Source organism: Typopeltis vanoorti, chromosome 11, assembly GCF_054136105.1.
Source record: "Typopeltis vanoorti isolate ZY-2024b chromosome 11, IOZ_Tvanoo_1.0, whole genome shotgun sequence".
Lineage (NCBI taxonomy): Eukaryota > Metazoa > Arthropoda > Arachnida > Uropygi > Thelyphonidae > Typopeltis > Typopeltis vanoorti.
In genome coordinates, this window is record NC_143559.1 from 102,507,994 (window position 1) to 102,529,460 (window position 21,467).

General features: G+C 32.9%; 1 protein-coding gene across 2 annotated transcripts in view; it reads left to right on the forward strand.

Annotated features, from left to right (window-relative positions):
- Nucleotides 1–21,467, forward strand: part of aub (piwi like RNA-mediated gene silencing protein aubergine) — a 196,283-nt gene that overhangs the window by 49,970 nt on the left and 124,846 nt on the right. For both annotated transcript variants that reach the window (XM_090400335.1, XM_090400336.1), the window contains exons 4-7: nt 12,006–12,205; nt 12,309–12,430; nt 19,896–19,976; nt 20,069–20,263. In XM_090400335.1, the coding sequence (XP_090256461.1) occupies nt 12,006–12,205; nt 12,309–12,430; nt 19,896–19,976; nt 20,069–20,263 (598 nt within the window). The remainder of the gene's footprint in view (nt 1–12,005; nt 12,206–12,308; nt 12,431–19,895; nt 19,977–20,068; nt 20,264–21,467) is intronic.

A 21,467-nucleotide genomic window follows, 5' to 3' on the forward strand; every position in this document is an offset into this window, starting at 1 on the left:
ATCAGAAAAAATATCCAGAATCTTAAAGAAATAACAATCTTTGTACCACTTCAAACCCCACTTAAAAACTAACTACCCTTATCTGTTTCACTAAAGACAAATTCCCTCCTCTCTCAGTTCTAGGTGTATATAGAGTTCCTTGTTCCTGCAAGTTGGCTTATGGATAGACAGACAGTAAGATCATCTACCATCTGAATGGAAGAACATAAAAAATACATCTGTAGTCATGACTGTTGTCAATCTGGCTTTGGATACAGCTCACAGAATCAGTTGGAAAAAGACCATTATGCTCCATTACAGTAAATTTAGAAGAGAAAGACTGTTTTCAGAATCTGCTACTGCTCTTAAAAATCAGCTTATTTAAATAAATATGGTTGCATAAAACTTACCAAAATATGGGAAATACTAATACTTAGAAATCTCAGTTTACATCCTAAGCCAAGAGGTGTCCATAGATGCTGCTCCACCTAGTTAGAACTCTTGTCTTTCATCCACTTGTTTCAGTTTTGTGCTGCCTTTGCAGGTATGTGTTACAGGTCTCATTTTAATAGTTTCCTAGTTCTGTTTTCTCCATTAAACTTTTATCATGTTTTTCCAAGCACTTTAATACATGGTTCAGAGATGCTCAATTATATTTCTTTTGAAGCTTTTATTGCATTTCTTATTATAACAAGAAATGTAATAAGTCTTCTATTTATGCATGTTTGGTTTATATGAATTCTAAATTGTGTTAGATTGTCATTTGTGCTCTCAACACAAAAGTTACATGCTTAGAAACATTCAAGTAAATGATCTGACGATACCTGTGTGATCAGTTCATTGTTGGCTTCTGTTGTTAGTTCTTCCTGTTTGTTATTTTGCTTCTACCCACAAAAGGTTATTACTAACTTATAGTAAATTTCGTATTATGAGTAGGCTAAAGTTTTTGTATTTTTTAATTTATTTTTTACATAGTCTGAAAACCTTGTTCTAAAGACCAAATGTGAAAAATTTTCAAGTCACTTCAGGCCTCCAGTAAGCAGGACAGTGGTATCACACTGGTTAATGAAATTCATCTCCCACCTAAAGGCAATCACAAACATCCATGCTCGTTGTTGGGATTCGAGCCTTCAGCCTGTTGGTTGGAGAGAGTATGCTAACCACTTGGTCAATCAGGCTGGTTAAATGCTCATTTGTTAATAAAATAACTAAATATGATGCCATATTTTGCATGATTATTATTCCTTTAATGCAGTTGCTAGAGGGATCAAGAATTTTTTTTTTTTGCCAGCAAGACGAAGCTACAATATGAAAAGATCTGTTTATAATTAAGTAAAAGGAATGTAATTTTCTATTATGTATATTTATGCTTACTAAATAAGTACATAATTATGTAATACCTGATTAATAATTAATTAACAGTTCTTGAATACTTAATAAATTAACCTCAGAGACATAAAATAGCTTCTCCAAAACCATCACACAATTATTATTGATATCTTTGCTTAGTTTTGGCATCCTCTTTGCTTGGGAATTTTTCAATCTTTGCAATTTTTGTTATATGCATGTCTTATTCTTGATCCTCAGTTAATGAATTTTATTTTCTATATTAAATTTCATCAATGCATATGAAATAATACTCCATGTTCCACACAGTTAATTGAAGTGAAGAAGAGAGAATCTTCTGCTGAATTCAGTAAAAAAGTGATCATTTTTGTTTTATTTATGACTTCATTTTAGTAGCCAAATTAATAAAAAAAATTAATAAAACAATTTAAATATTAATAAAAATTATCAATGTATAAGAACATTGATAATAATTTTTATTAATATTTAAAGAGATCATTTTATATAAAGATAAAGAATAATCCAAAAAGTCTTATGGTAAGCATCATTTGCATATTTTTTAGCATACATCCCTTCTTAAGGGTTAAAGCTGTATAACTGAGAGGAGAACCCCACACAGCCTTTAAACGAATGCGGAGAACTAATCAGGACTTCTGAACTAATATCCAATTCTCACCTTCTCATGGTGCACCCTATTAGGTATCTACCTGGATACTGAACGAACAAGGATGGGCTGGCAATTTAGGATTTAGCCAACCAAATTGTATTCTTATTGGCTTAAACCACAATATAAAATGATGGTACATGACAAAATTTCATGCCAGCTGGGGCATCGCCTGATTAAACAAGGTCCCTGTTGTTTTTGCCAGGGAACGAGGGTGAACAACAAAAAGTCAGCTACTGGAACAAATCCTAAAACACACCTCAACATCACCAGACTTCAAGATTGGTACTACCAACATAAGAAGTCTGAATTGCAAAGAAATGGAGCTAGCTGAGGCATTGGATAAGTACCAGATCGACATAATAGGGGTGGCTGAAACAAAAAAGACAAACTGGCGAGATCTTTCTGAGCAATAAATACAAAATGTTATATTCAGGCAGTGACAGTCAAGGAAAAGGAGTAACCATAGTATGCAACACTAAATACGAGGCTAATCTTTTTTGAATGGCAGGCAATATCAAATAGAGTGATTTGGGCAAATATCAGAATGGGGAACTGGACAGAGACTTATTTGTGCCTATGGTTCCACAGAAGATTCTACTAAGGTAGAAGTGGAGGAGTTTTTTAAGGCTTTGGATAGGGCAACTGGCACAATGAAAAATGAAAAGTTGGTCCTTGTTGGAGAGTTAAATATCAAAGTAGGAAATGATTATCAGACATACAAAAATATTTTGGGAAAATTTGGAGAAAAGAGCAAAGCTAATAAAAATAATGGCAAATTCCTGTTGGATTTCTGCTCAGGACATGGACTGGTTATGACTAACACAATGTTCCAACATAAAAATGTGTACAAATTCACATGGAGAGAAGAGGCAAGGAATAAGAAAAGTCTCATTGACTATGTTATTGTTGATAGCGATGTTTTCACCTGGTGCTGGACATTAGAGTGTAGAGAGGATTTGAAATTGGAAGTGATCACCATTTAGTCTTGAGCAGGATAAAACTGAATTTCATATGAAAAGAAGAACACGTAAGAAGGTTTTAAAGTGAATAAAAGATGAGCAGCTCTCAGATGTGAACTGTAGACTAAAATATACAAGCATTATTGAAGAAAAAATGAAAGAGTTTGAGAACAGGAACCAAACCTTGGAGATCAGTGGCAAGCCTTGAAGAAAACCCTGATTGATTCAGCTAGAGAGGCATGTGGTGAAGTTGTTTGCAAGGATAGAAAAATCAGAACTCCCTGGTGGACACAGAAAGTTAAAAAGGCAGTGAAGGAAAAGAAGAAAGCATATTGAAAGTTCCTGGCAAATAAGTTTGCTTGTGCTCTTAGAGAATACAGAGATAAATGAAGGAAAGCTAAAGTCTAAAAGTAGCTAAACAAAAGTCATGGGAAGACTTTGGTAAGAACATAGAAAATGAATATCAAGAAGGTGGCAAGATATTCTGGAAGTTGTTAAAAAGCTCAGAAATGGAGGAAAGAATGCTGTAAAAGGAATTAGAGATGAATGATAAAGGTGACTCACATGAAAACTGGAGAAAAAGATATCCTTGAAGTATGGAGTAATTACTTCGAAAAATTGCTAAATGAAAGAATCAGTGACAGCACAGTGGTAAAAAACTGACCAGGCATGCAATACTTGAAGTAGAAATAGTCATCAGAAGCCTGCCATGTGGAAAGGCAGCTGGAATAGATGATATTCAACTAGAAATACTGAAGTATGGAGGTATAAAAGTCTTACAATTGCTGCACTGCTTAATTCAGAAGGCCTGGCCAGAGGAACGAATTACAGATTATTAGAGTAGAGCTCTCATAGTACCCATATATAAAAAGGGAAATAAAACTGAATGTGAGAATTACGGAGGTATTTCTTTACTGAGAAACTTGAGAAACAGTTGAGATGGAAGGAAAGCTTGGTGAAGAACAAGCTGGATTCAGGCCAAATATAGGCTGTCAGAATCAGATTTTCACTTTACGACAAATATAGTTGAGAAATCATGGGAATATAACAGTTCTGTATTTAACAAGATCTGTGTTTAAGTTTTGTGGATCTGGAAAAGGCATTTGACAAGGTGCCAAGAGAAAAACTATCCAATATGGTACAGTTATATGGTGTCAATGGGGCATTATATCAAGTAATACTTAGTATTTGTTTGAGTTGTAAGTCAGCAGTTGGAATTGAAGGAAGTACACGAAAATGGTTTAATGTGAAATCTGGTGTCAGAGAAGGGTATTATCCCTTCTGTTAATCATTATCTATTACCTTCATCGCATTATGAAGGAAAGTAGTATTAAACCTGATATCAAAATTGGAGATGTTAATCTCAGCTGTTTACTTTATGCAGATGATGTTATATTTCTAAATAAATGCAGTACAGGTATGCGAGATTCTCTGACTTAATTGGATAAATGTTGTAATAGATTTGGTATTAATGTCACAATAAGGCAAAGATAATGAAAATGGGCAGAAGCATTGAAAATATCAACTGCATTGTGGACACAGAGCCTATAGAACAGGTAAAATATTTCAGTTACTTAGGCACAATTTTTAATAAAGATGTAAAGTTAATAAAGTAAATTAAATATGGAAATAGACAACAGAATCAACAAAGCTGGTATGGTAGGAAGTCGACTGAATAAATTTATATGGAGTAAGAGAGAAATTAGTCAGAACACTAAATTTGCTGTATAGAAGACGGTGTTCAAACCAATTTTAACTTAGGGATCTGAGAGCTGGGTTAGAAATAAAACACTTGACCAAAGAGTAGAAGCATGAACAGATGGCATCAATGGCAATATCATATTAAAAACAAGGATATTAGGAAAAAACTTGACATTGTTAGCATCCAGGAATGTATTAACAGAGCTAATCTCAGGTGGGTATGGTCACTTAATCAGAATGGGCGAGGAAAGATTAGCAAAACAAGCGTTCTCTGCCTGGTTGGCAGGAAAAACGAACCAGATGAAGACCAAGATATATGTGGATTGATACAGTAAAAAAAGTGCTTTAGAAGATAGAAATATAGTAGTATGATAATGTTGCAGTCTTGACAGGTAACAGATTGATTTGTAGGAAAATTGTAAATAGAAAGTTAGTAATGATGTAAATTTTTCATGTAGTGCTGTCATATTTTGTACACCCCTTGAGGGTACATGTCAGGAATTTGATGATGATCCCTTCTTAATTTGCATGTACTTGTGAATGGGAAAATTCTGTTCTGTTTACTTGGTTTTTGATTATATGAAAATCTCAGGAACACATTGCATAAACAAAGGTTTTCATGGCATGTGCTGTGACAAACAAATATAAAATTCAATGATATTTCATTATGTATGATAGTTCATTATGATCGTTTATATATATCATATCCTTGTATAATCTGCTCTAAATCAGTTTACTATAAATTCTTTTTTTTTTCCCTCTTAGTTTGTTATTAGTGATACTAACTGCTAAAGGACTTGTCTCTCCAATTATCATACATTTTGACTTTTTGGTAATTTCACCTTGAAAAGGAATGTGCTGATTTACTAAGAAAACCCTGTTTGAAACACTAATTTTGTGATATAAATAGGACATAATATAGTATGGCAATACATATTCTGTATTTAAATTTTAAGTCCGCAGTTAGAATTGGACAAGAAGAAAATGGTTTTGTAGAGAGCTTCCAGTATCTAGACCAAATGTTTTTAGATAAATGATGAATTAATAAAATAAGAATGAAGAAGTGCGCTACTTGAGGCCTACCCTCGCTTTCAATGTTTATGAACTCAAGATGATAAACCAAATTCTAAATACACCTTTTACAGCTTCTTTACTTAAGTAAGATTTTAAACAATGCAATCGTGCTACTTTATATCAAGAATGTTGCCAAGTGGAAACATTGCTCTGTGAGTACCACATTAAAATGGCCTATTATTGTTGTTGTTGTTGTTGCATAAAATCCCAGATTCATGCATCCACCAAAAACTCATCGTCCTATGAAAACACTATGCATTTTTGAGATTCATTGCTTTTGTGGCATTTGCTATGTGGGCCAGACTGCAAGATCAGGCGAGATCTGCTTGTCTAAACATGTAAAAGACTTCAAAAAAAGAGGACTGCATAATTCAAGTTTGGCATATAACTATATATGCCAAATATATATAGTTAAAAATGCCAAAAAAATCTCAAACAAAAATGCCATGTACTGATCATAATTGTTTTACAAAATAATTCAAGAAGCCCCTGAAATGCGACAAACTCCCCAGAAACTGTAACAAAAATCAAGGCTTAATCGTACGGCAGGTTTTTTTCCATTATAAATCTAACTACTTTGGATTCAACACACTGCATTCTACAGAACGTAGCTAGCATTGTTCTGTTCCAATCCATATACACTAGTGGCCAAAATTGTGGAAACCTTTTGGAAAAAAGTGTATTTTTGAGGTTCGATGGCTCATAACACCACTTTATTTGGTATAATACCATAAAATTATATATCAATGGAAAGATAATTTAATCAAGAATATAATGCAACAAAGTTTGTTCAATTATCTGTATTCTATGAAAAGTTATAGCCAAATAACCAGAAAAAAGAAGCACAACTTGCTTAGGTTGATATGAAGTAGCCAATGAGCATGAATGTTTAGAGAGCCAGTCAGGTGTCATCTTGTTTTGGCAATGAACCAATAAGGTCACAGTAGGATTCAGCTATTGATGTCATGTATTGGAGCTGAGAGGAGGACATTTGTCAGTGTGTTATGTGATTGCTATCAAGTTGTTTTTTTTTGTGTTTTTTTCATTTTAGTGAGCTTGTAAAACGTAATTAATTAAAGAAATGGCGCAAAGAGTTGACTGGTCACCCAGAAAGCAATGTAAAAGAGTACTATTAAGTGAACAAGGCTATAGTTATGAAGACATTAGAAGAAAAATTGGTGGAAACTTAACCAAAGGTGGCATTTCTAAATTTTTGAAGAGGTATAAGGAGACTCAGTCACTATAAAACCAGACTGGTAAAGGCAGGAAAAGGTGCACAACAGCAAGTGATGATAAAAGAATTGAGAGACTGTGCCTATGTGACAGAAGAAAATCATCTGGGTGTATACAAGATGAAATGGTGCAATACAATGTGAAGTTGAGTGCAAGGACTGCTCGGTGCAGACTGCAGAAATTTGGTCTAAATGCTAGAATTCCATGAAAAAAGCCATTTTTATCTCCCAAACAAAGGTTGAAAATATTAAACTTGACTAAAACCAATGTTAACTGGACAGCGGAACATTAAGACAGTGTTATTTGGAGTGATGAGATTTACCAAAATCTCCTTGTTTGGCAGTGATGGCATAAAATATGTAAGGAGAAGAATTGGAGAAGATTTGCACCCTGATTGCATTACACCTATCGTGAAACACCCACTTAGTGTTATGATCTAGGGTTATATGACATCAAAAGGTGTGGGTAGAATTTGCATGATTAATGGGAATATAAATGCCCAAAAAATACATAAATGAAATACTTGAGCCCAAACTGAAGCCTTCTGCACGTGATCTTTTCCAAGATAATGAAGCATTTATATTTCAACAGGATTCAGCTCCATGTCACATTGCTGCTGTGTGCAAAAAGTGGTTTCAAGATGATCATATTCCACTTCTGGAATGACCTGGGAATAGCCCAGACCTTAACCCAATCGAAAATGTATGGAGTTGACTAAAGAAACTTGCTAGTCTGAAGCAACCCACCAATAAAACCCAATTATTAGAAGCAATAATTCAATCTTAGTTTCACATTATATAACAGCTGCAGAACTAAAAAACTTGGTTCACTCCATGGGAAGGCATTGTAAGGCCATAATTAACGCTAAAGGTTACCCAACTAAGTATTAACTCACATTGTGAGAATTTTTGTATATCTCATTTTTTCTGTGTGTTTCACTTTTCTTCTTTATAACTGCTGTTCTAATAAAAAAAAATCCTTCATAAAAATCATTGCATTACATTCTTGATTAAATTATCTTTTCATTGATATATAATTTTATGGTATTACACCAAAAAAAAAGTGGTGTTTTGAGCGATCAAACCTCATAAATGCACTTTTTCCAAAAGGTTTCCAAAATTTTGGCCACTAGTGTGCAGTAACTAACATATTTTTTTAGTTCTGGTTACTTATCTGTATGTTCCATTGGGGAAGTTTTGATAACATCTAATTATGTGTAATTGTTTCTACTTTTTTTTTTTATTATATGTTAGTATAATAATATTTTTTATTATATGTTAGTACCCCTGATAATGTAAGTGATGGCTTATGCAATGTGTAGGGTTATATTTGATTATTTTATTAAACTAATTATTTATCAAAAGATGTGTGGTCTGAATACTGGAAGCTTTCTATGGAACTGTTAAACCACAGAAATGTAGGTATTCATCACAAAAATGGTTTATTAAAATCAAGTATAGGGCAGTGTGAATGCTATTCACACTGTTATGGATTATATCATAGAGGAAAGTAGCATTTAACCTAATATCAGTATTATCATCAGCTCTTTACTTTATGGTGATGTTATATTACTTACTAAATAAGTCCATGTTATATTTTTATAATGGCTAACAAAATGTTCAGAAAAGGAGAATTTATTTCACTCCAGTATATTTCATCCTATTTGCAACAGGATGTATTTCATCCTCCTTATAGGACATCATCAAGGGGGAAGAGGAAATCTTGAAAAAATCATTTGAAACATGAAATATGAATCGCAAGACATGCACTTTAACAAGTGCTTACTTGATTGTCTATTTGAGTTAAAAGAGAAAAACTGGGTAGATTTTGTAATTCAAATTCAGGATTAATTACATAAATTGTTCAAAAATAAAATAATAATGAATAGTTAATCATAATTACTTCCCAAAACTTTGAGATTGGCCAACAGATTGATTCAGTCAACATCTGAAAGTTTTTATAACTTTCAAGAAATGGATTATCAAGTTGAAATTTGGAGTGAAGTATCCTGGTTTGATTCCAAAGAACTTGGTGTCTAGTGTCATTGGCATGGTAAGTCCAGATGTTTCAGATTCTAAAAATTTGTAGTCCTTATTTTCTTGAATTCTAATCTGATTAGAATGACTTGTCTGTCCAAAATAATGTTGACATGAACAGAGTGCTTGATAAACACTACACAAGAAAGGAAAGGTTAAAAAAAAGGGGGGGGGGGAGAGGAGTTGATGCAAGAAAAAGATCTATAGGAAAGATTTAGATGGGTTTAAGCAGTAAGACTGAAATGTAAGATGTCGCAGTATTTAGAGATCTAAAAAAGTTTAATTTAGAAAAAATTATAGATAAGAAGGCAGTAATAATGTAAACTCAATTATGCAATACTGTCATAAACTGGGCAGGAGAACACATGCAATTTATATACAGATATATTATAGTTATCGCCCTATCCTGAAATAACAGTTAGGAAATCCAAGGGTGTGCTTGGAAAGTTGTTAGCATGTAAGAGCTTACCGAAGCCACAGGAAGAATCACTGTATTCTGTATATCTCTTAAGGGAACATATCAGGAAGTGATAATAATGATGAGTATCTCAGCTAAGATATTGCAGTTGATGTTACTGAGCTTTGGCCAGAAGTTTTCACTTTGTTACAGAGAGAGATTTCATTATAACAGTGTTTTTACATGTGTGTGTATGGAGAGAGAGAGAGATGACTCTTTGACAGTTTTATTATTTGTTGGTCAGACTGGAAAAAGATTTGCAGTCCATGAGAACACAGAGTGATATGGAATTTAAAAGTTTTCACTGAACACTAAATGGATTGACCATCTACATCGTGATGCCTTTCCTAGCAGTCCACTTTTTCATTAAGATGTTTAAGGAATCTTCTGAAGTGATTGTGTTCAGAAGGCACCGTAGACAGACACTAGGACCGTATTATTCTTGATGATATTTGGAAATCTTTAATTTGTTTATGCAACTTAATACCTTTATACTTTAATAACTTAATACCTTATTCCAGTAACCACTTACAGGCATTATATAATAGTGTACATGCTGTGCATGATCAACTACTTGAGCAGTGGTGGGTGTTATTTAAAAAAAAAAATGGCTGTTAGAAGTTTTTGAATCTTGTGTTTTTTTAATGTTTTTCTTGATGTCGGCAATGGGTTGTGAAACATGTTGAAATAGTATGTTAATTATTCGAAATAATCTAAAGTTTCATCCCACATTGTTTGACATATTTTTGTTTAATTGAATGCCATAAATTAATTTTAAAAGGCTAGAGTTTATAATTATACCAATAGTTATAATATTGATTACTATTGTGATATTTTATGAAATAGAAGTCACAGGAAGATTTTGGATAAATATCAGGAAGGGTGAACAGAATTTAGAATGGTGAAAGAATACTACAGAAGAAATCAGAGAATAAAAAGATGATCTGAAAAATGAAAATAATGATAGTCTGGATTGGATGACTGGCATAATTACTTTGAAAAGTTAAGTGAGGTAGCAAATAATATATGATGAGAAAAACAATGACAAATGCATAATTAATACTTGAAATTGGGGAAGCCATCAGAAACCTAAAATCTGGAAAGGCAACTGTAGGAGATACCATAAAATTTCTGTTATTGTTGGAGGCAGGAGATTTTAGGATGCTTATGATAGTCCTCCATGATTAACTTTATGTTGTTAGTAACTTCTTAACAACAGTTTTTCTCCAAATTAATCTGCTATATGTCAGGACTCAAGTATTGTCAGAACTTATGTTTCTACTTCTAGGGACTTTCTAATTGCATGAATTCACTTAGATCTTGGTCTTCCTATGGGTCTTTTTCTTGACATCAAACACCTATTTTGCCAATCTTTTCTATTTTGATTGTGATTGGGTCACCTTTTAGATTAATTCTACTCATACATTCTTTAGTGCTAACAATGTCAAGTTCCTTCTAATAATTTTTAAATTTCCACCACTGAGATGCCATCTCTTCATTCTTTTGATTTATCTCAAAATTCTCATGTTTCTTTCTCTACTCCTTGATCAGTTGCTTTATTTCTAACCCATCTCTCAGATCCATAAGTTTAAAATTGGTTTGAGCACTTCTATAATTCTATTTAAGTGTTTTGACTAATTTTTCTCTTAATCGATACGTTTTTTTTTTCTTTTCAGTTGGCATTTCACCTTACCAGCTTTGCTTATTCTATTGTCTTATTTTCATATTTAATTTGGCATTTTCGCTAAAAACATTGTACCTAAATAGCTGAGAAATTTTACTTTTCTATAGTTCTCTATTGAGAATGCAAGTAATGTTTTCTGTATTCCTGTATTTTATTTATTTATTTTTTTCATAACAAATTTGATAGCAGTAATTTACTTTAGTTAAAGAATTCTGGAGATACAACATATAGTGGATTTATTAAGAATATATCACCATCTGCTTGAAGTAAAGGTTGTTTTATAATTGATTTTGATACTTAGTGTAATGCCACTTTCTGTATAGTGTGATCCATATAAAAGATAAGATGTAGAGTGCATCCTTTGTCTTATATCTGATTTTACACAGATGAGAAGGTTTGTGACTTTCATTTGGTTGCTTTTAAGTTAATTTCAGTTTATCACATCATAAACTATCCTACTGTACCTTCTTCAATTCTAACTGTTGGATTACAAACTTAAAATATAGATTATGTTGCCCTGCATAATGTCCCATTTGCACCATATAATTTTACCATTGTGAATGCCCCCCCCCCCCCCCCCCACCTTATCAGCCTGTTTTTTCTTAGTCTACAAAACTTAAATGTACATTGTTTTAATACCAGGATTTGTAGGGTGGTCTGGCTTGACTGCTTTGTTTAACAGAAGAATATGAAGTGTACTTTGTATTTTAGTTTAAAGTGTGGGAAGGTGGCTGTTTGAGCTCAATATATATGGTAATATCGTAAAGCCAGTATCGCAAGATGGTTTGTAATTATGATTGTTATATGTAACATTTTCAGATACTCTTTTCTTTAAAATGATGAATTAATATATGTTTTTTGATTTCAGCTATTGACCTGCTTGCCAACTTTTTTGTGATGCATTCTAGAACAAACTGGTGCGTTTACCAATATCATGTAGATTTTGCACCTAACATAGAATCATCAAGAATGAGGCGAGCAATGTTGGGAATTCACAGAGAACGTTTAGGACGTTGTTATATCTTTGATGGAATGTCAGACTTGAAATCAATGGTGACTCTTGATGAGGTTTGTTTTTTCATGTTTTTAGACGATTATGAATTTTCTGTATGATTATGAAATTTGCTAGTGTCTGTATTTCACATTAACTTTTCTTTACCTTGTTTTTTAGGTAACTGAATTATTTTCACAAACAAAATCAGGAGAAAACATTAGAATAACTGTACGAAGAGTTGCAGAACTTGCTCCTGAACATCCAGAAATGATTAGATTGTTCAACACACAGATGAGAAGGTTTGTGACTTTCATTTGGTTGCTTTTAAGTTAATTTCAGTTTATCACATCATATGTTGTAAATGAAAATTTTTTTTGCTCTTTGGTTTTTATATTTCTGCATGTTGTTAGGATAATTAAAATTTAAGTAAGCAGATTAACAAACATTCACAGCTTTGTTTTCAAAACAGATGGCAAGTTTATTTATATAGGAAAAAAAACAAGATTTTTCAGTTGAAGGTGAGTTAGCTGATCTCATACGGTGGTAGCAAGGTTTTTACCCTCCGAAAACTGATTTTTCATCCTACGTACAGACAAATCAGCCTTCAGAAAACATGCAATTTACAGACAAAAAATACTGTTGTTGGCAATGATGGGCGATAGATGGCATTGATGGTAGTAGTATCGTAGTTGGAGAATTAAGTAGTAGTGGAGAGGATGAGATGTATTTAGCGAAGTAGAGTAGTGTGCCCTCTCTGGAAGTGTCACATAATAATAAATAAATATTAAAAGTATGCATAAAAAGAGAGCTGCTTTCAAATGGCATAATAGTACTATTTATTAAAGAAACATTAGTCTCCAAAATAACTATGAATAATCTCCCATTTTCAACAGGCGACGATTAAAGTTTGCTGCTGGTAGGTCAAATTTATATAGCAAACATTAACTATATAGATGAACAAGCAGCAGAGCAGCATTATTCTCGTCCTTAAATCAGTAGGTTTATTTAAATTGATGTAGTTTTCCGATCAGATTGTTTTGAAATATAAATTGTATTCCCACTTCATTTCTTTAATCATATGCTAAAGACAAAGAAAAATAACATTTCTACAGCTCAAAAAAAAATACAAAAGGTAACTTGGATATTTTTTTCCTGATATGTACTCTAAGGAATTGCACAAGATCAAATGATTAATTTTCCTCCAAATTAGTCTCATCTGTCAGGACTCCAGCAGTATTGTCATATCTTTTTATTTCTGTCTTATAATGCACTTCTGACTTTTCCACCTCTTCCTGTAGGTTATTTTCTGGCACCCCCCCCCCCCCTTTTTAAAAAAAAAAAATTTTTTTTTTAAACTATTCTGTTTAAGTGACCATACTTGATATTAACTCAGTTTGCAAATACCTGAATGCTAATGCTAACAATGTCAAGTTTCTTCCTAATGTCTTCATTTTTATCATCAAATTCCCAACATACCCTCAGGGGATGTACATGATATTATGATAGTAATGATATAACTTTTTCATATAGTACTGACTTCCGATCAACCATCTTCCTTCAAATTAATTTATCTGTCAAGACTCCAATATTATCAGCTTATATTTCTCTATTATAATTACGGCTATTTTGTCATTGGCTATGTCTATTTACTCATGGATTCTTAGGGCATTGTGAGTGTAAATGTACCAAAAAGTATATGTAGCATAAGGAATAGAAATTTACACATACCTTTTTCTGGGTGTTGCGGCTTTTCCTCTTTCTGCGATGTCGAAAAACTACTGAGGGTGTGTGTGTGGGGGGGGGGGGGGTAGGCAGTTTGGTAGAATTAAGTTAGAAAAACCCGTTTTTTTTTTTTTTTTTTTTCCCCGTAATATATATAAACATACATATATATTATATTATATAGGGTGGGGAAAAGGTGAAAGGGTTGATTTCTTAAAATGGGGAAGGGGGAAAAACCACCTTTCCCCTTCCCCCTCCCTGTTTTAAAAAATCAACCCTTTCACCTTTTCCCCACCCTATATAATGTAATATATATGTTTACTGTATATATATTACGGGGAGAAAAAAAAACCCGGGTTTTTCTAACTTAATTCTACCAAATTGCCTACCCCCCACACACACTCGGTAGTTTTTCGACATTGCAGAAAGAGGAAAAGCCGCAACACCCAGAAAAAGCTATGTGTAAATTTCTATTCCTTATGCTACATATACTTTTTGGTCCATTTACACTCACAATGCCCTAAGAATCCATGAGTAAATAGCCGTAATTATAATAGTTTATTAAGAGGAGTAACATGGGAGTTTTCCCAGAAATAATATACTTATATTTCTCTCTTTGAAGGCACTTTATTGTATCAATCCATCTAGATCTTGGTCTCCCTCTGGATCTTTTCTTTGCCATCCTAGCAAAGATGACTTCTTTTGCTAATATTTCCTCTCGCATTCTGTTTAAGTGATCATACTACCTTAGATTAGTTTTTTTAATCAATGTTCTCTCTAAGCTGTGCACATGCACACTAGTCAAAAAGGTAGGACACATGCCTGGTAATTGTGTGCACAAAATTTTTACTTTCAGAAAATCTAATTTAGAGCCAATTTTTGAACATACCATGAAAAACTATATGATAAATCATACTTTTCGCTTACAGTATTTTATTTAGTAATTTCTCCAGTGTTTCCACTCCAATATTACTCTAACCTATTCCAATTTAATACATTCTGATTAGTTACTTTTAGCCTGTGGTATATGAGTGAACTGATGCTGACATCAGCAAGTTACAGAGATGTTTGTTTACATGTTTGTTTAGAATATCTACTGTCTAGAACAGTATACTTGAACTTTGTGCCAATTGATGAATTTTTCTAGCCACAAGGATTTAAGCAAATTAATTTAGTGCTCACAATTTTACATTATAGCAATGAAAAAAAAAAGGCACTAATATGAGAAATATTCCATTAACACACACATTGAGTCTGAGACTGGAAACTTGTGCACAAAATATTTTTCATGTGTACATTAGCCAGCAAAAATAAGAGAAGATTGATGCTAACACATTCTTGAATGCTAATGCCAAGTTATTTCCTAATATACTCATTTTAAGAGGATTCTGCCATTAATGCCATCTGTTCGCTCTTCTAATCTTTCTCAGAACAGTCATATCTGGTGTCTGGTCTTTGATCAAGTTTTGCCAATTCTGCTGTTTCCATATTTAATTTGTTATCTTCACTAAAAATTAGCCAAATAACTGAAACGTTTCACTTGTTCTGTAGGTTCTCCATTCAGAACACAGTTGATGTTTTCATTGGTTCTGCCTATTTTCATTGTCTGTCTTTTTATCACTGATGTTCAGGCCATTATTACAAGTTATTCAATTAGAGGAATTTTGCAGATTTGTACTTTTATTTAGATGTATACAGATCTTTGTATACATCTAAAGTATTTCTCTGTTATTTAAGACAAATAGCTGAGAAATTCTTATAATTTCTCAGCTGTTTGTCTTAAAGTGAAAATCTGGTCTTGACAACCTCTATTTTGCCTGAATCTAGCTTGTTCTTCACTAAGTTTCCCTTCACAATTTTTCTTAGCTGTTTCTCAGATATACTTGCAAAAATCTTGCCAGAAACACTCAGTTGGGAAATGCCTCTGTAATTCTCACACTCAGATTTATTTAACTTTTTATAGATGGGTACTATGAGAACTCTACTCTAATTGTCCAGAAATTGCCCCTATGACCAGGCCATCTGAATTATGCAGTGAAGCCACTGTAAAACTTTTATATCTCCATATTTCTGGTCAAATATGGAGATATAATTGCATTCCTGTTGAGTGTTTTTTACCATGATGCTGTCATTGCTTGTTTCATTTAGCAATTCTTCAAAGTAATTACTCTAGACATTTAGAATATTTTTATCTTCAGTTTTCATGTCATCTTGTCAACTTTTGAGTTTTATCATCTTTTTTTTAAATATCAACCTTTAATTAAGGTCAGAGAACTGATAACACAAAGTGATGTACGGGCACGGAGCAAGGTGTAAGTGTTTTTTGAAGAGCTGGAGAAAGGCTTTTTCCAAAGAACAGAGGTTTTAGATGGAATTAAAGAGGGTGAGAAAATCTTTGTTGGAAATTGAGTATGGATGTTGTCCAGCTGCTTCTAATTCTCTCTCTCACTCTCTTAAGATACTGCAAATTTATCAGGAAGTGATCCTGATTTGAGTTTGTGTGTATGAGAGAGAGAATAGGTTATATATTAAGTCGACTACCCTCTTTTAAATAGCAACAAGCATTGTTAGATGTTTGGTGCACACACCCCAAATGCGAGAATAGTATTTTAAGACTGGATGAATTTGGGATTTATAATGTTTGGATGTCATTTTTCTATCATTTGTAGTGTTTGCATGCCAAAAAATATCCTAAAATTAAATGTTCACCTCTGGTTTAGTATAGAAGGTGTAAGGAATGAGGAATTTGCTTTCATTCATATGTTTTGCTTATGCTCCATCTAAAATGAAATTGTAATTAATGAAATAATTATTTTACTAATTAGAAATGAGTGAAGCACTCACTTAAATGTTAGGTGGAGAACAAGTCTCCATCTGTAATACTATTTTGCCAATGCTTACCTAGTTTCAGAATGGTAAGAATGTTATTTGTTCTTTCCAAAATAAATCCATATTCATAAATAACTATTTGGGAACATTGATCAAGTGTAAACGGTTAAGTATTTTAATACCGACTAGTTTCACCAAACTTAAGCAGTTGGCATTAGGGTACAAACTTAAGTTTGGTGAAACTAGTCAGTATTAAAATACTTATCCGTTTACACTTGATTAATGTATCCAAATAGTTATTTACATTAGTTCTGTGATCAAGAAAATACACTCATTATGAAATCCATATTCAGTTTTTATATTAACATGAAGAATGGGCATTATAATACATTAATTAGTGATTAATAAATTTTTAAAGAAATTGGGTATTCTAATTACTTAAAATTCAACTTTGCTTAGTGTGTTGCTCTCTAACCAACAGGCTGAATAGAATGCTTTATTGCAGGCTTCAAATTGTTTGAAAAATTCAGTGTTTGGTCTAGAGCATAGGTTCCCAAAGTGGGCGGTACCGCTCCCAGTGGGCGCTGAAGCCTTCTAGGGGGGCATTTGAGGGCGGTCTATAGGTCAGTGGCTCTTTATAGAAGAAATTAATAATATATATTTATAAATTAATTATTTTCGTGATTTTGCGATTAGATAATCATTTAAAATTTGAATATTGCATTTTAATTCATCTTATGTCCGTCTTACACGATCAATTTTTTTTATCAATTTTCTATTTCAATTATTTTAATCATTTGAAAATTTACCATGTCAGATAGAAATAGATGTCAATTTTCTATGTCAATGAGAAAATAGAGCATGTATATATGTGTGTATAATAGTGGGGCGTTACAAAATTTATGTCTTACAAAGTGGGTGGTGGCCCGAAAAAGTTTGGGAACCTATGGTCTAGAGAAAGATTTTTGAATTAATGCTTTAGCCTGCCCAGAGTACTAAGTGTTAGTATTATGGATGGGCTATCAGCCTTTATTGGGTGGGATTCATAAACTGACATTTCCAGTTATAACTGTTCATTTAGTTTCCCTTCATGTCTCTAAAATGGGATGTGCAAGATAAAAGGTCAGTTGTTTCAAGCACTGGTGACTCTGTGAAATATATTAGGATTTAAGAAATGGTGCATTATGACAGTACTGAAACTAATAAATTACCAATAACAAACAAACAAACTAGTAAAGTGGTGCTTAAGGGACAAAACTATATAAGTGGGAGGAGGCCTCCACATAGACTTTTAAGGAATACAGAGAATTGACCGGGGGCTTGTGACCTAACGTCCGATCTTCACCTTCTCGTGGTCACCTTGTTAGGTATCTACCTAGATACTGAATGAATGAGGATGGACTGGCAATTTGGGACTAAGCCGACCAAATTGTATTCTTATTGGCTTTAACCACAATGTAAAATGATAGTACAACATGACAGAATTTCATACCAGCTGGAGCATTGCAAGATTAAACTAGGTTCCCATTGTTTTCACCAAGGAAACAGTGCAAAGTCAGCTACTGGAACACATCCTAACACAACATCAGCATGTTCAAGGAAAAGAAATGGAATTAGCAGAGGAACTGGATAAATACCAGATCGACATAATAGGAATGAGTGAAACAAAGAAGAATACCAAATATTATATTCAGTCAATAACAATCAGGGAAAAGAGGGATATGAGGATAAACTTCTTGTATGACAGGCAATATCAAGTAGAGTGATGTGGGCTAATTTTAGAATGGGGAACTGGACAAAGACTTATTTGTGCTATGGTCCCACAGAAGGTGTTACTAAGAAGTGGAGGAATTTTTTTGAGACATTAGAGAGGACAGCTGACACAACAAAAAAGGAAAAGTTGGTCCTTGTTGGAGATGTAAATAGCAGAATAGGAAATGATTTCCAGACATATAGAACTGTCTTTTAGTAAATTTGGAGAAAAGAGGAAAGCTAATGGTAAATGCCTGCTGGATTTCTGTTCAGGACATGGATTAGTTCTGACCAACACTATGTTCCAACATAAAAATGTGCACAAGTTCAGCAGCTTTCAGAATAGTATTGTAGAGTCAAATACACAAATATTACTCAAGAAAAAATGAAAGAGTTTGAAAACAAAAACCAAACCTTGGAGATGTGGTGGCATTGAATGCCAACAACTTGACGTTGTTAGCATTCATGAATCTGTAAGCAGGGCTAATCTGAGGTTATATGGTCACATAAACTGAATGGGTAATGAAGATGGCAAGAAAAACTCAGTTTTTCTTGTATTGCCATCATAGTACTCTTGAGGGTACATATCAGGAATTTGATGATGACATTGTTAGCATTGAAGAATGTATCAGTAGAGTTAATTAGTGGTGGTGTGGTCACTTAAACACAGTCTGAAAGGATCTAATAGTAAGAGAAGATTGGCAGGAAAAAAGACCAGCAGACCAAGATCTAGATGAATTGATGCAGTTAGAAGTGCTTTAGAGAGAGCATAGAAAATTCAATGATATTGAAATTCTAATAAATAAGACTAATTGAAACTTATAGAAAGTCAATAATAATGTAAACTTCATGTAGTACTCACAGCAGGAATTTGTAGGTGAATTTATTTTTCAGTATCTGCTGTATTGTGAATTCATTTTAAATTATTATATACAGTATTTCTCCCATCTTTTCACTGTTTAAGCTATTCATCTCGAATTAAATATTACAGTGCAGCTGCTTTTTTTTATTTTAATTTTTTTTAAAATCAACTTGTAGGTGAATACCCATTATTCATCTATATTTTAGTGTTATTTATTAATACTGAATGCTTACAAAGAAAAGAGCATAATCAAGAGAAACAAGTGATTAAAAACCAACATTTTACTTGCATATATTTTTCTAATTATTGTATTGTATTGGCCATTAGAAAGGGAATTATTCCTTTTCATAAAATAATTCACTTTACTGATGTTTTACTCTTACAGATTGGGTCGTTACCAAAAATGATTTTGAACGATTTGTTCTAATTAAATATTTTGAAATATATTTTTAACAGTTCACTTATCACTATACTTTCTGTAAAACTGTCTTCTTTTTATTGAGGTAATTTATTGATGCCTTTTATTATACATAATTAACAATAGCTTATTCAAAATGTGCATATTGAAGAGAAATTATTTGTGTTCTCTTTTCTTTCAGAAATCTTCAGCATCTGAACCATACTCTGATTGGTCGATATTATTTTGATCATAATTTAGTTACCAGAGCCGACAGATATCAGTAAGTCATCATGGTATAATATAAATTTTGAAAATTTGTTATCTTTTCCCCTGCCTTTTGAAACTAATTTCATAAAATAATTTCATTTACAGCCTTGAAATTTGGCCTGGATGGGTAACTTCTATAAAACAGCATGAGACAAATGTTATGATGATGGTAGATATTGCTCACAAGGTAGTCAGAACAGATACAGTTCTAGATCAGTTGGAAGAAATAAGGCAGAAGGATCCTAGAAACTATTTGCAGGCTTGTGTAAACATGCTCGTTGGCTGTATTGTGATGACAAAGTGAGTGGATTTTTTTTAACCTAAATTTATTAATTTTCAATGTAGATCTGAAAATATTCTGTTATCTCATTTTTATATTTAGCTTAGCATATTCAGTTGAAGACAATTTGCAGTATCCACTTTAATAATAGTTTTATGAAAACCAAGTAAAACTGATTTTTATAAACTATTATCATTGTTTTATTTTTTGGCTATTTAACCTATTTTTGTTTATTATCACTGTACCTAGTTTGATTTAAACTGGTAGTTGTGTGATCCCTGACATGATGCTAGTGATTTTTGTTTTTAACCTGTTAAAAATTGAAGAAATAAAAAGTTTAAATATAAATTAATTAAAAAAATTGATTTACCTGAAGATGAAGGGAAAGAAGATACTGATGTGTATGAGGGTGGTCTGAAAAGTTCTCAGCCTAACAATAAAAAAAAACAATTAATTCATAATTTCAAAATTAATTTTATTTTTCAACATAATTTCCCTTAAGACTAATACATTTATTCCAGCAATGCTCAAGTGCTATTATCCTGTCCCTGTAGTGGTTCTCAGTAAGATCTGCAAAATACTCCTCTGCAGCTGCAATCACCTCTTGATTCGAAGAAAAACACTTGACCAGCAAGGAAGAATTTTAGTTTTGGGAATAGATAGAAGTCAGAGGGAGCCATATCTGGGGAATAGGGTGGATGATCCAACAATTCATAGTGCAGATCCCTTAATTTTCCCATTGCCAAAACACTTGTGGGCAGGTGCATTGTCCTGATGAAAGATGATTTTTTTCTTCTGTAAACCGGGTCTTTTCTCACAAAATTTTTTGTCTAGTCTGGTTAAAAGATTGGAATAATATTCCCCAGTTATTGTTCTACCCTTTTCAAGATAATTAATCACAAAATGCCTTTTAGCATCCTAAAACACCGATGCCATGATCTTTCTTGCTGATGGAACCAACTTTGTCTTCTTTGGCTCTGAACAACCGGCTTCTGTCCACTGTTTTGACTGCTATTTGGATTCTGGAGTGTAATGGTGAATTCAAGTCTCATCCATAGTAATAAATCGACACACAAAATCAGTTTTATTCTTGTTAAAATGCTCCAAGCACTGTTCAGAGATTTTCATGCGAGTGTGTTTTTGATCTGCTGTGAGCAAGCGTTCGCACCCATCTTGTGCAAAGCTTTTTCATATGCAATTCTTCATGCAACATATATCCTATAT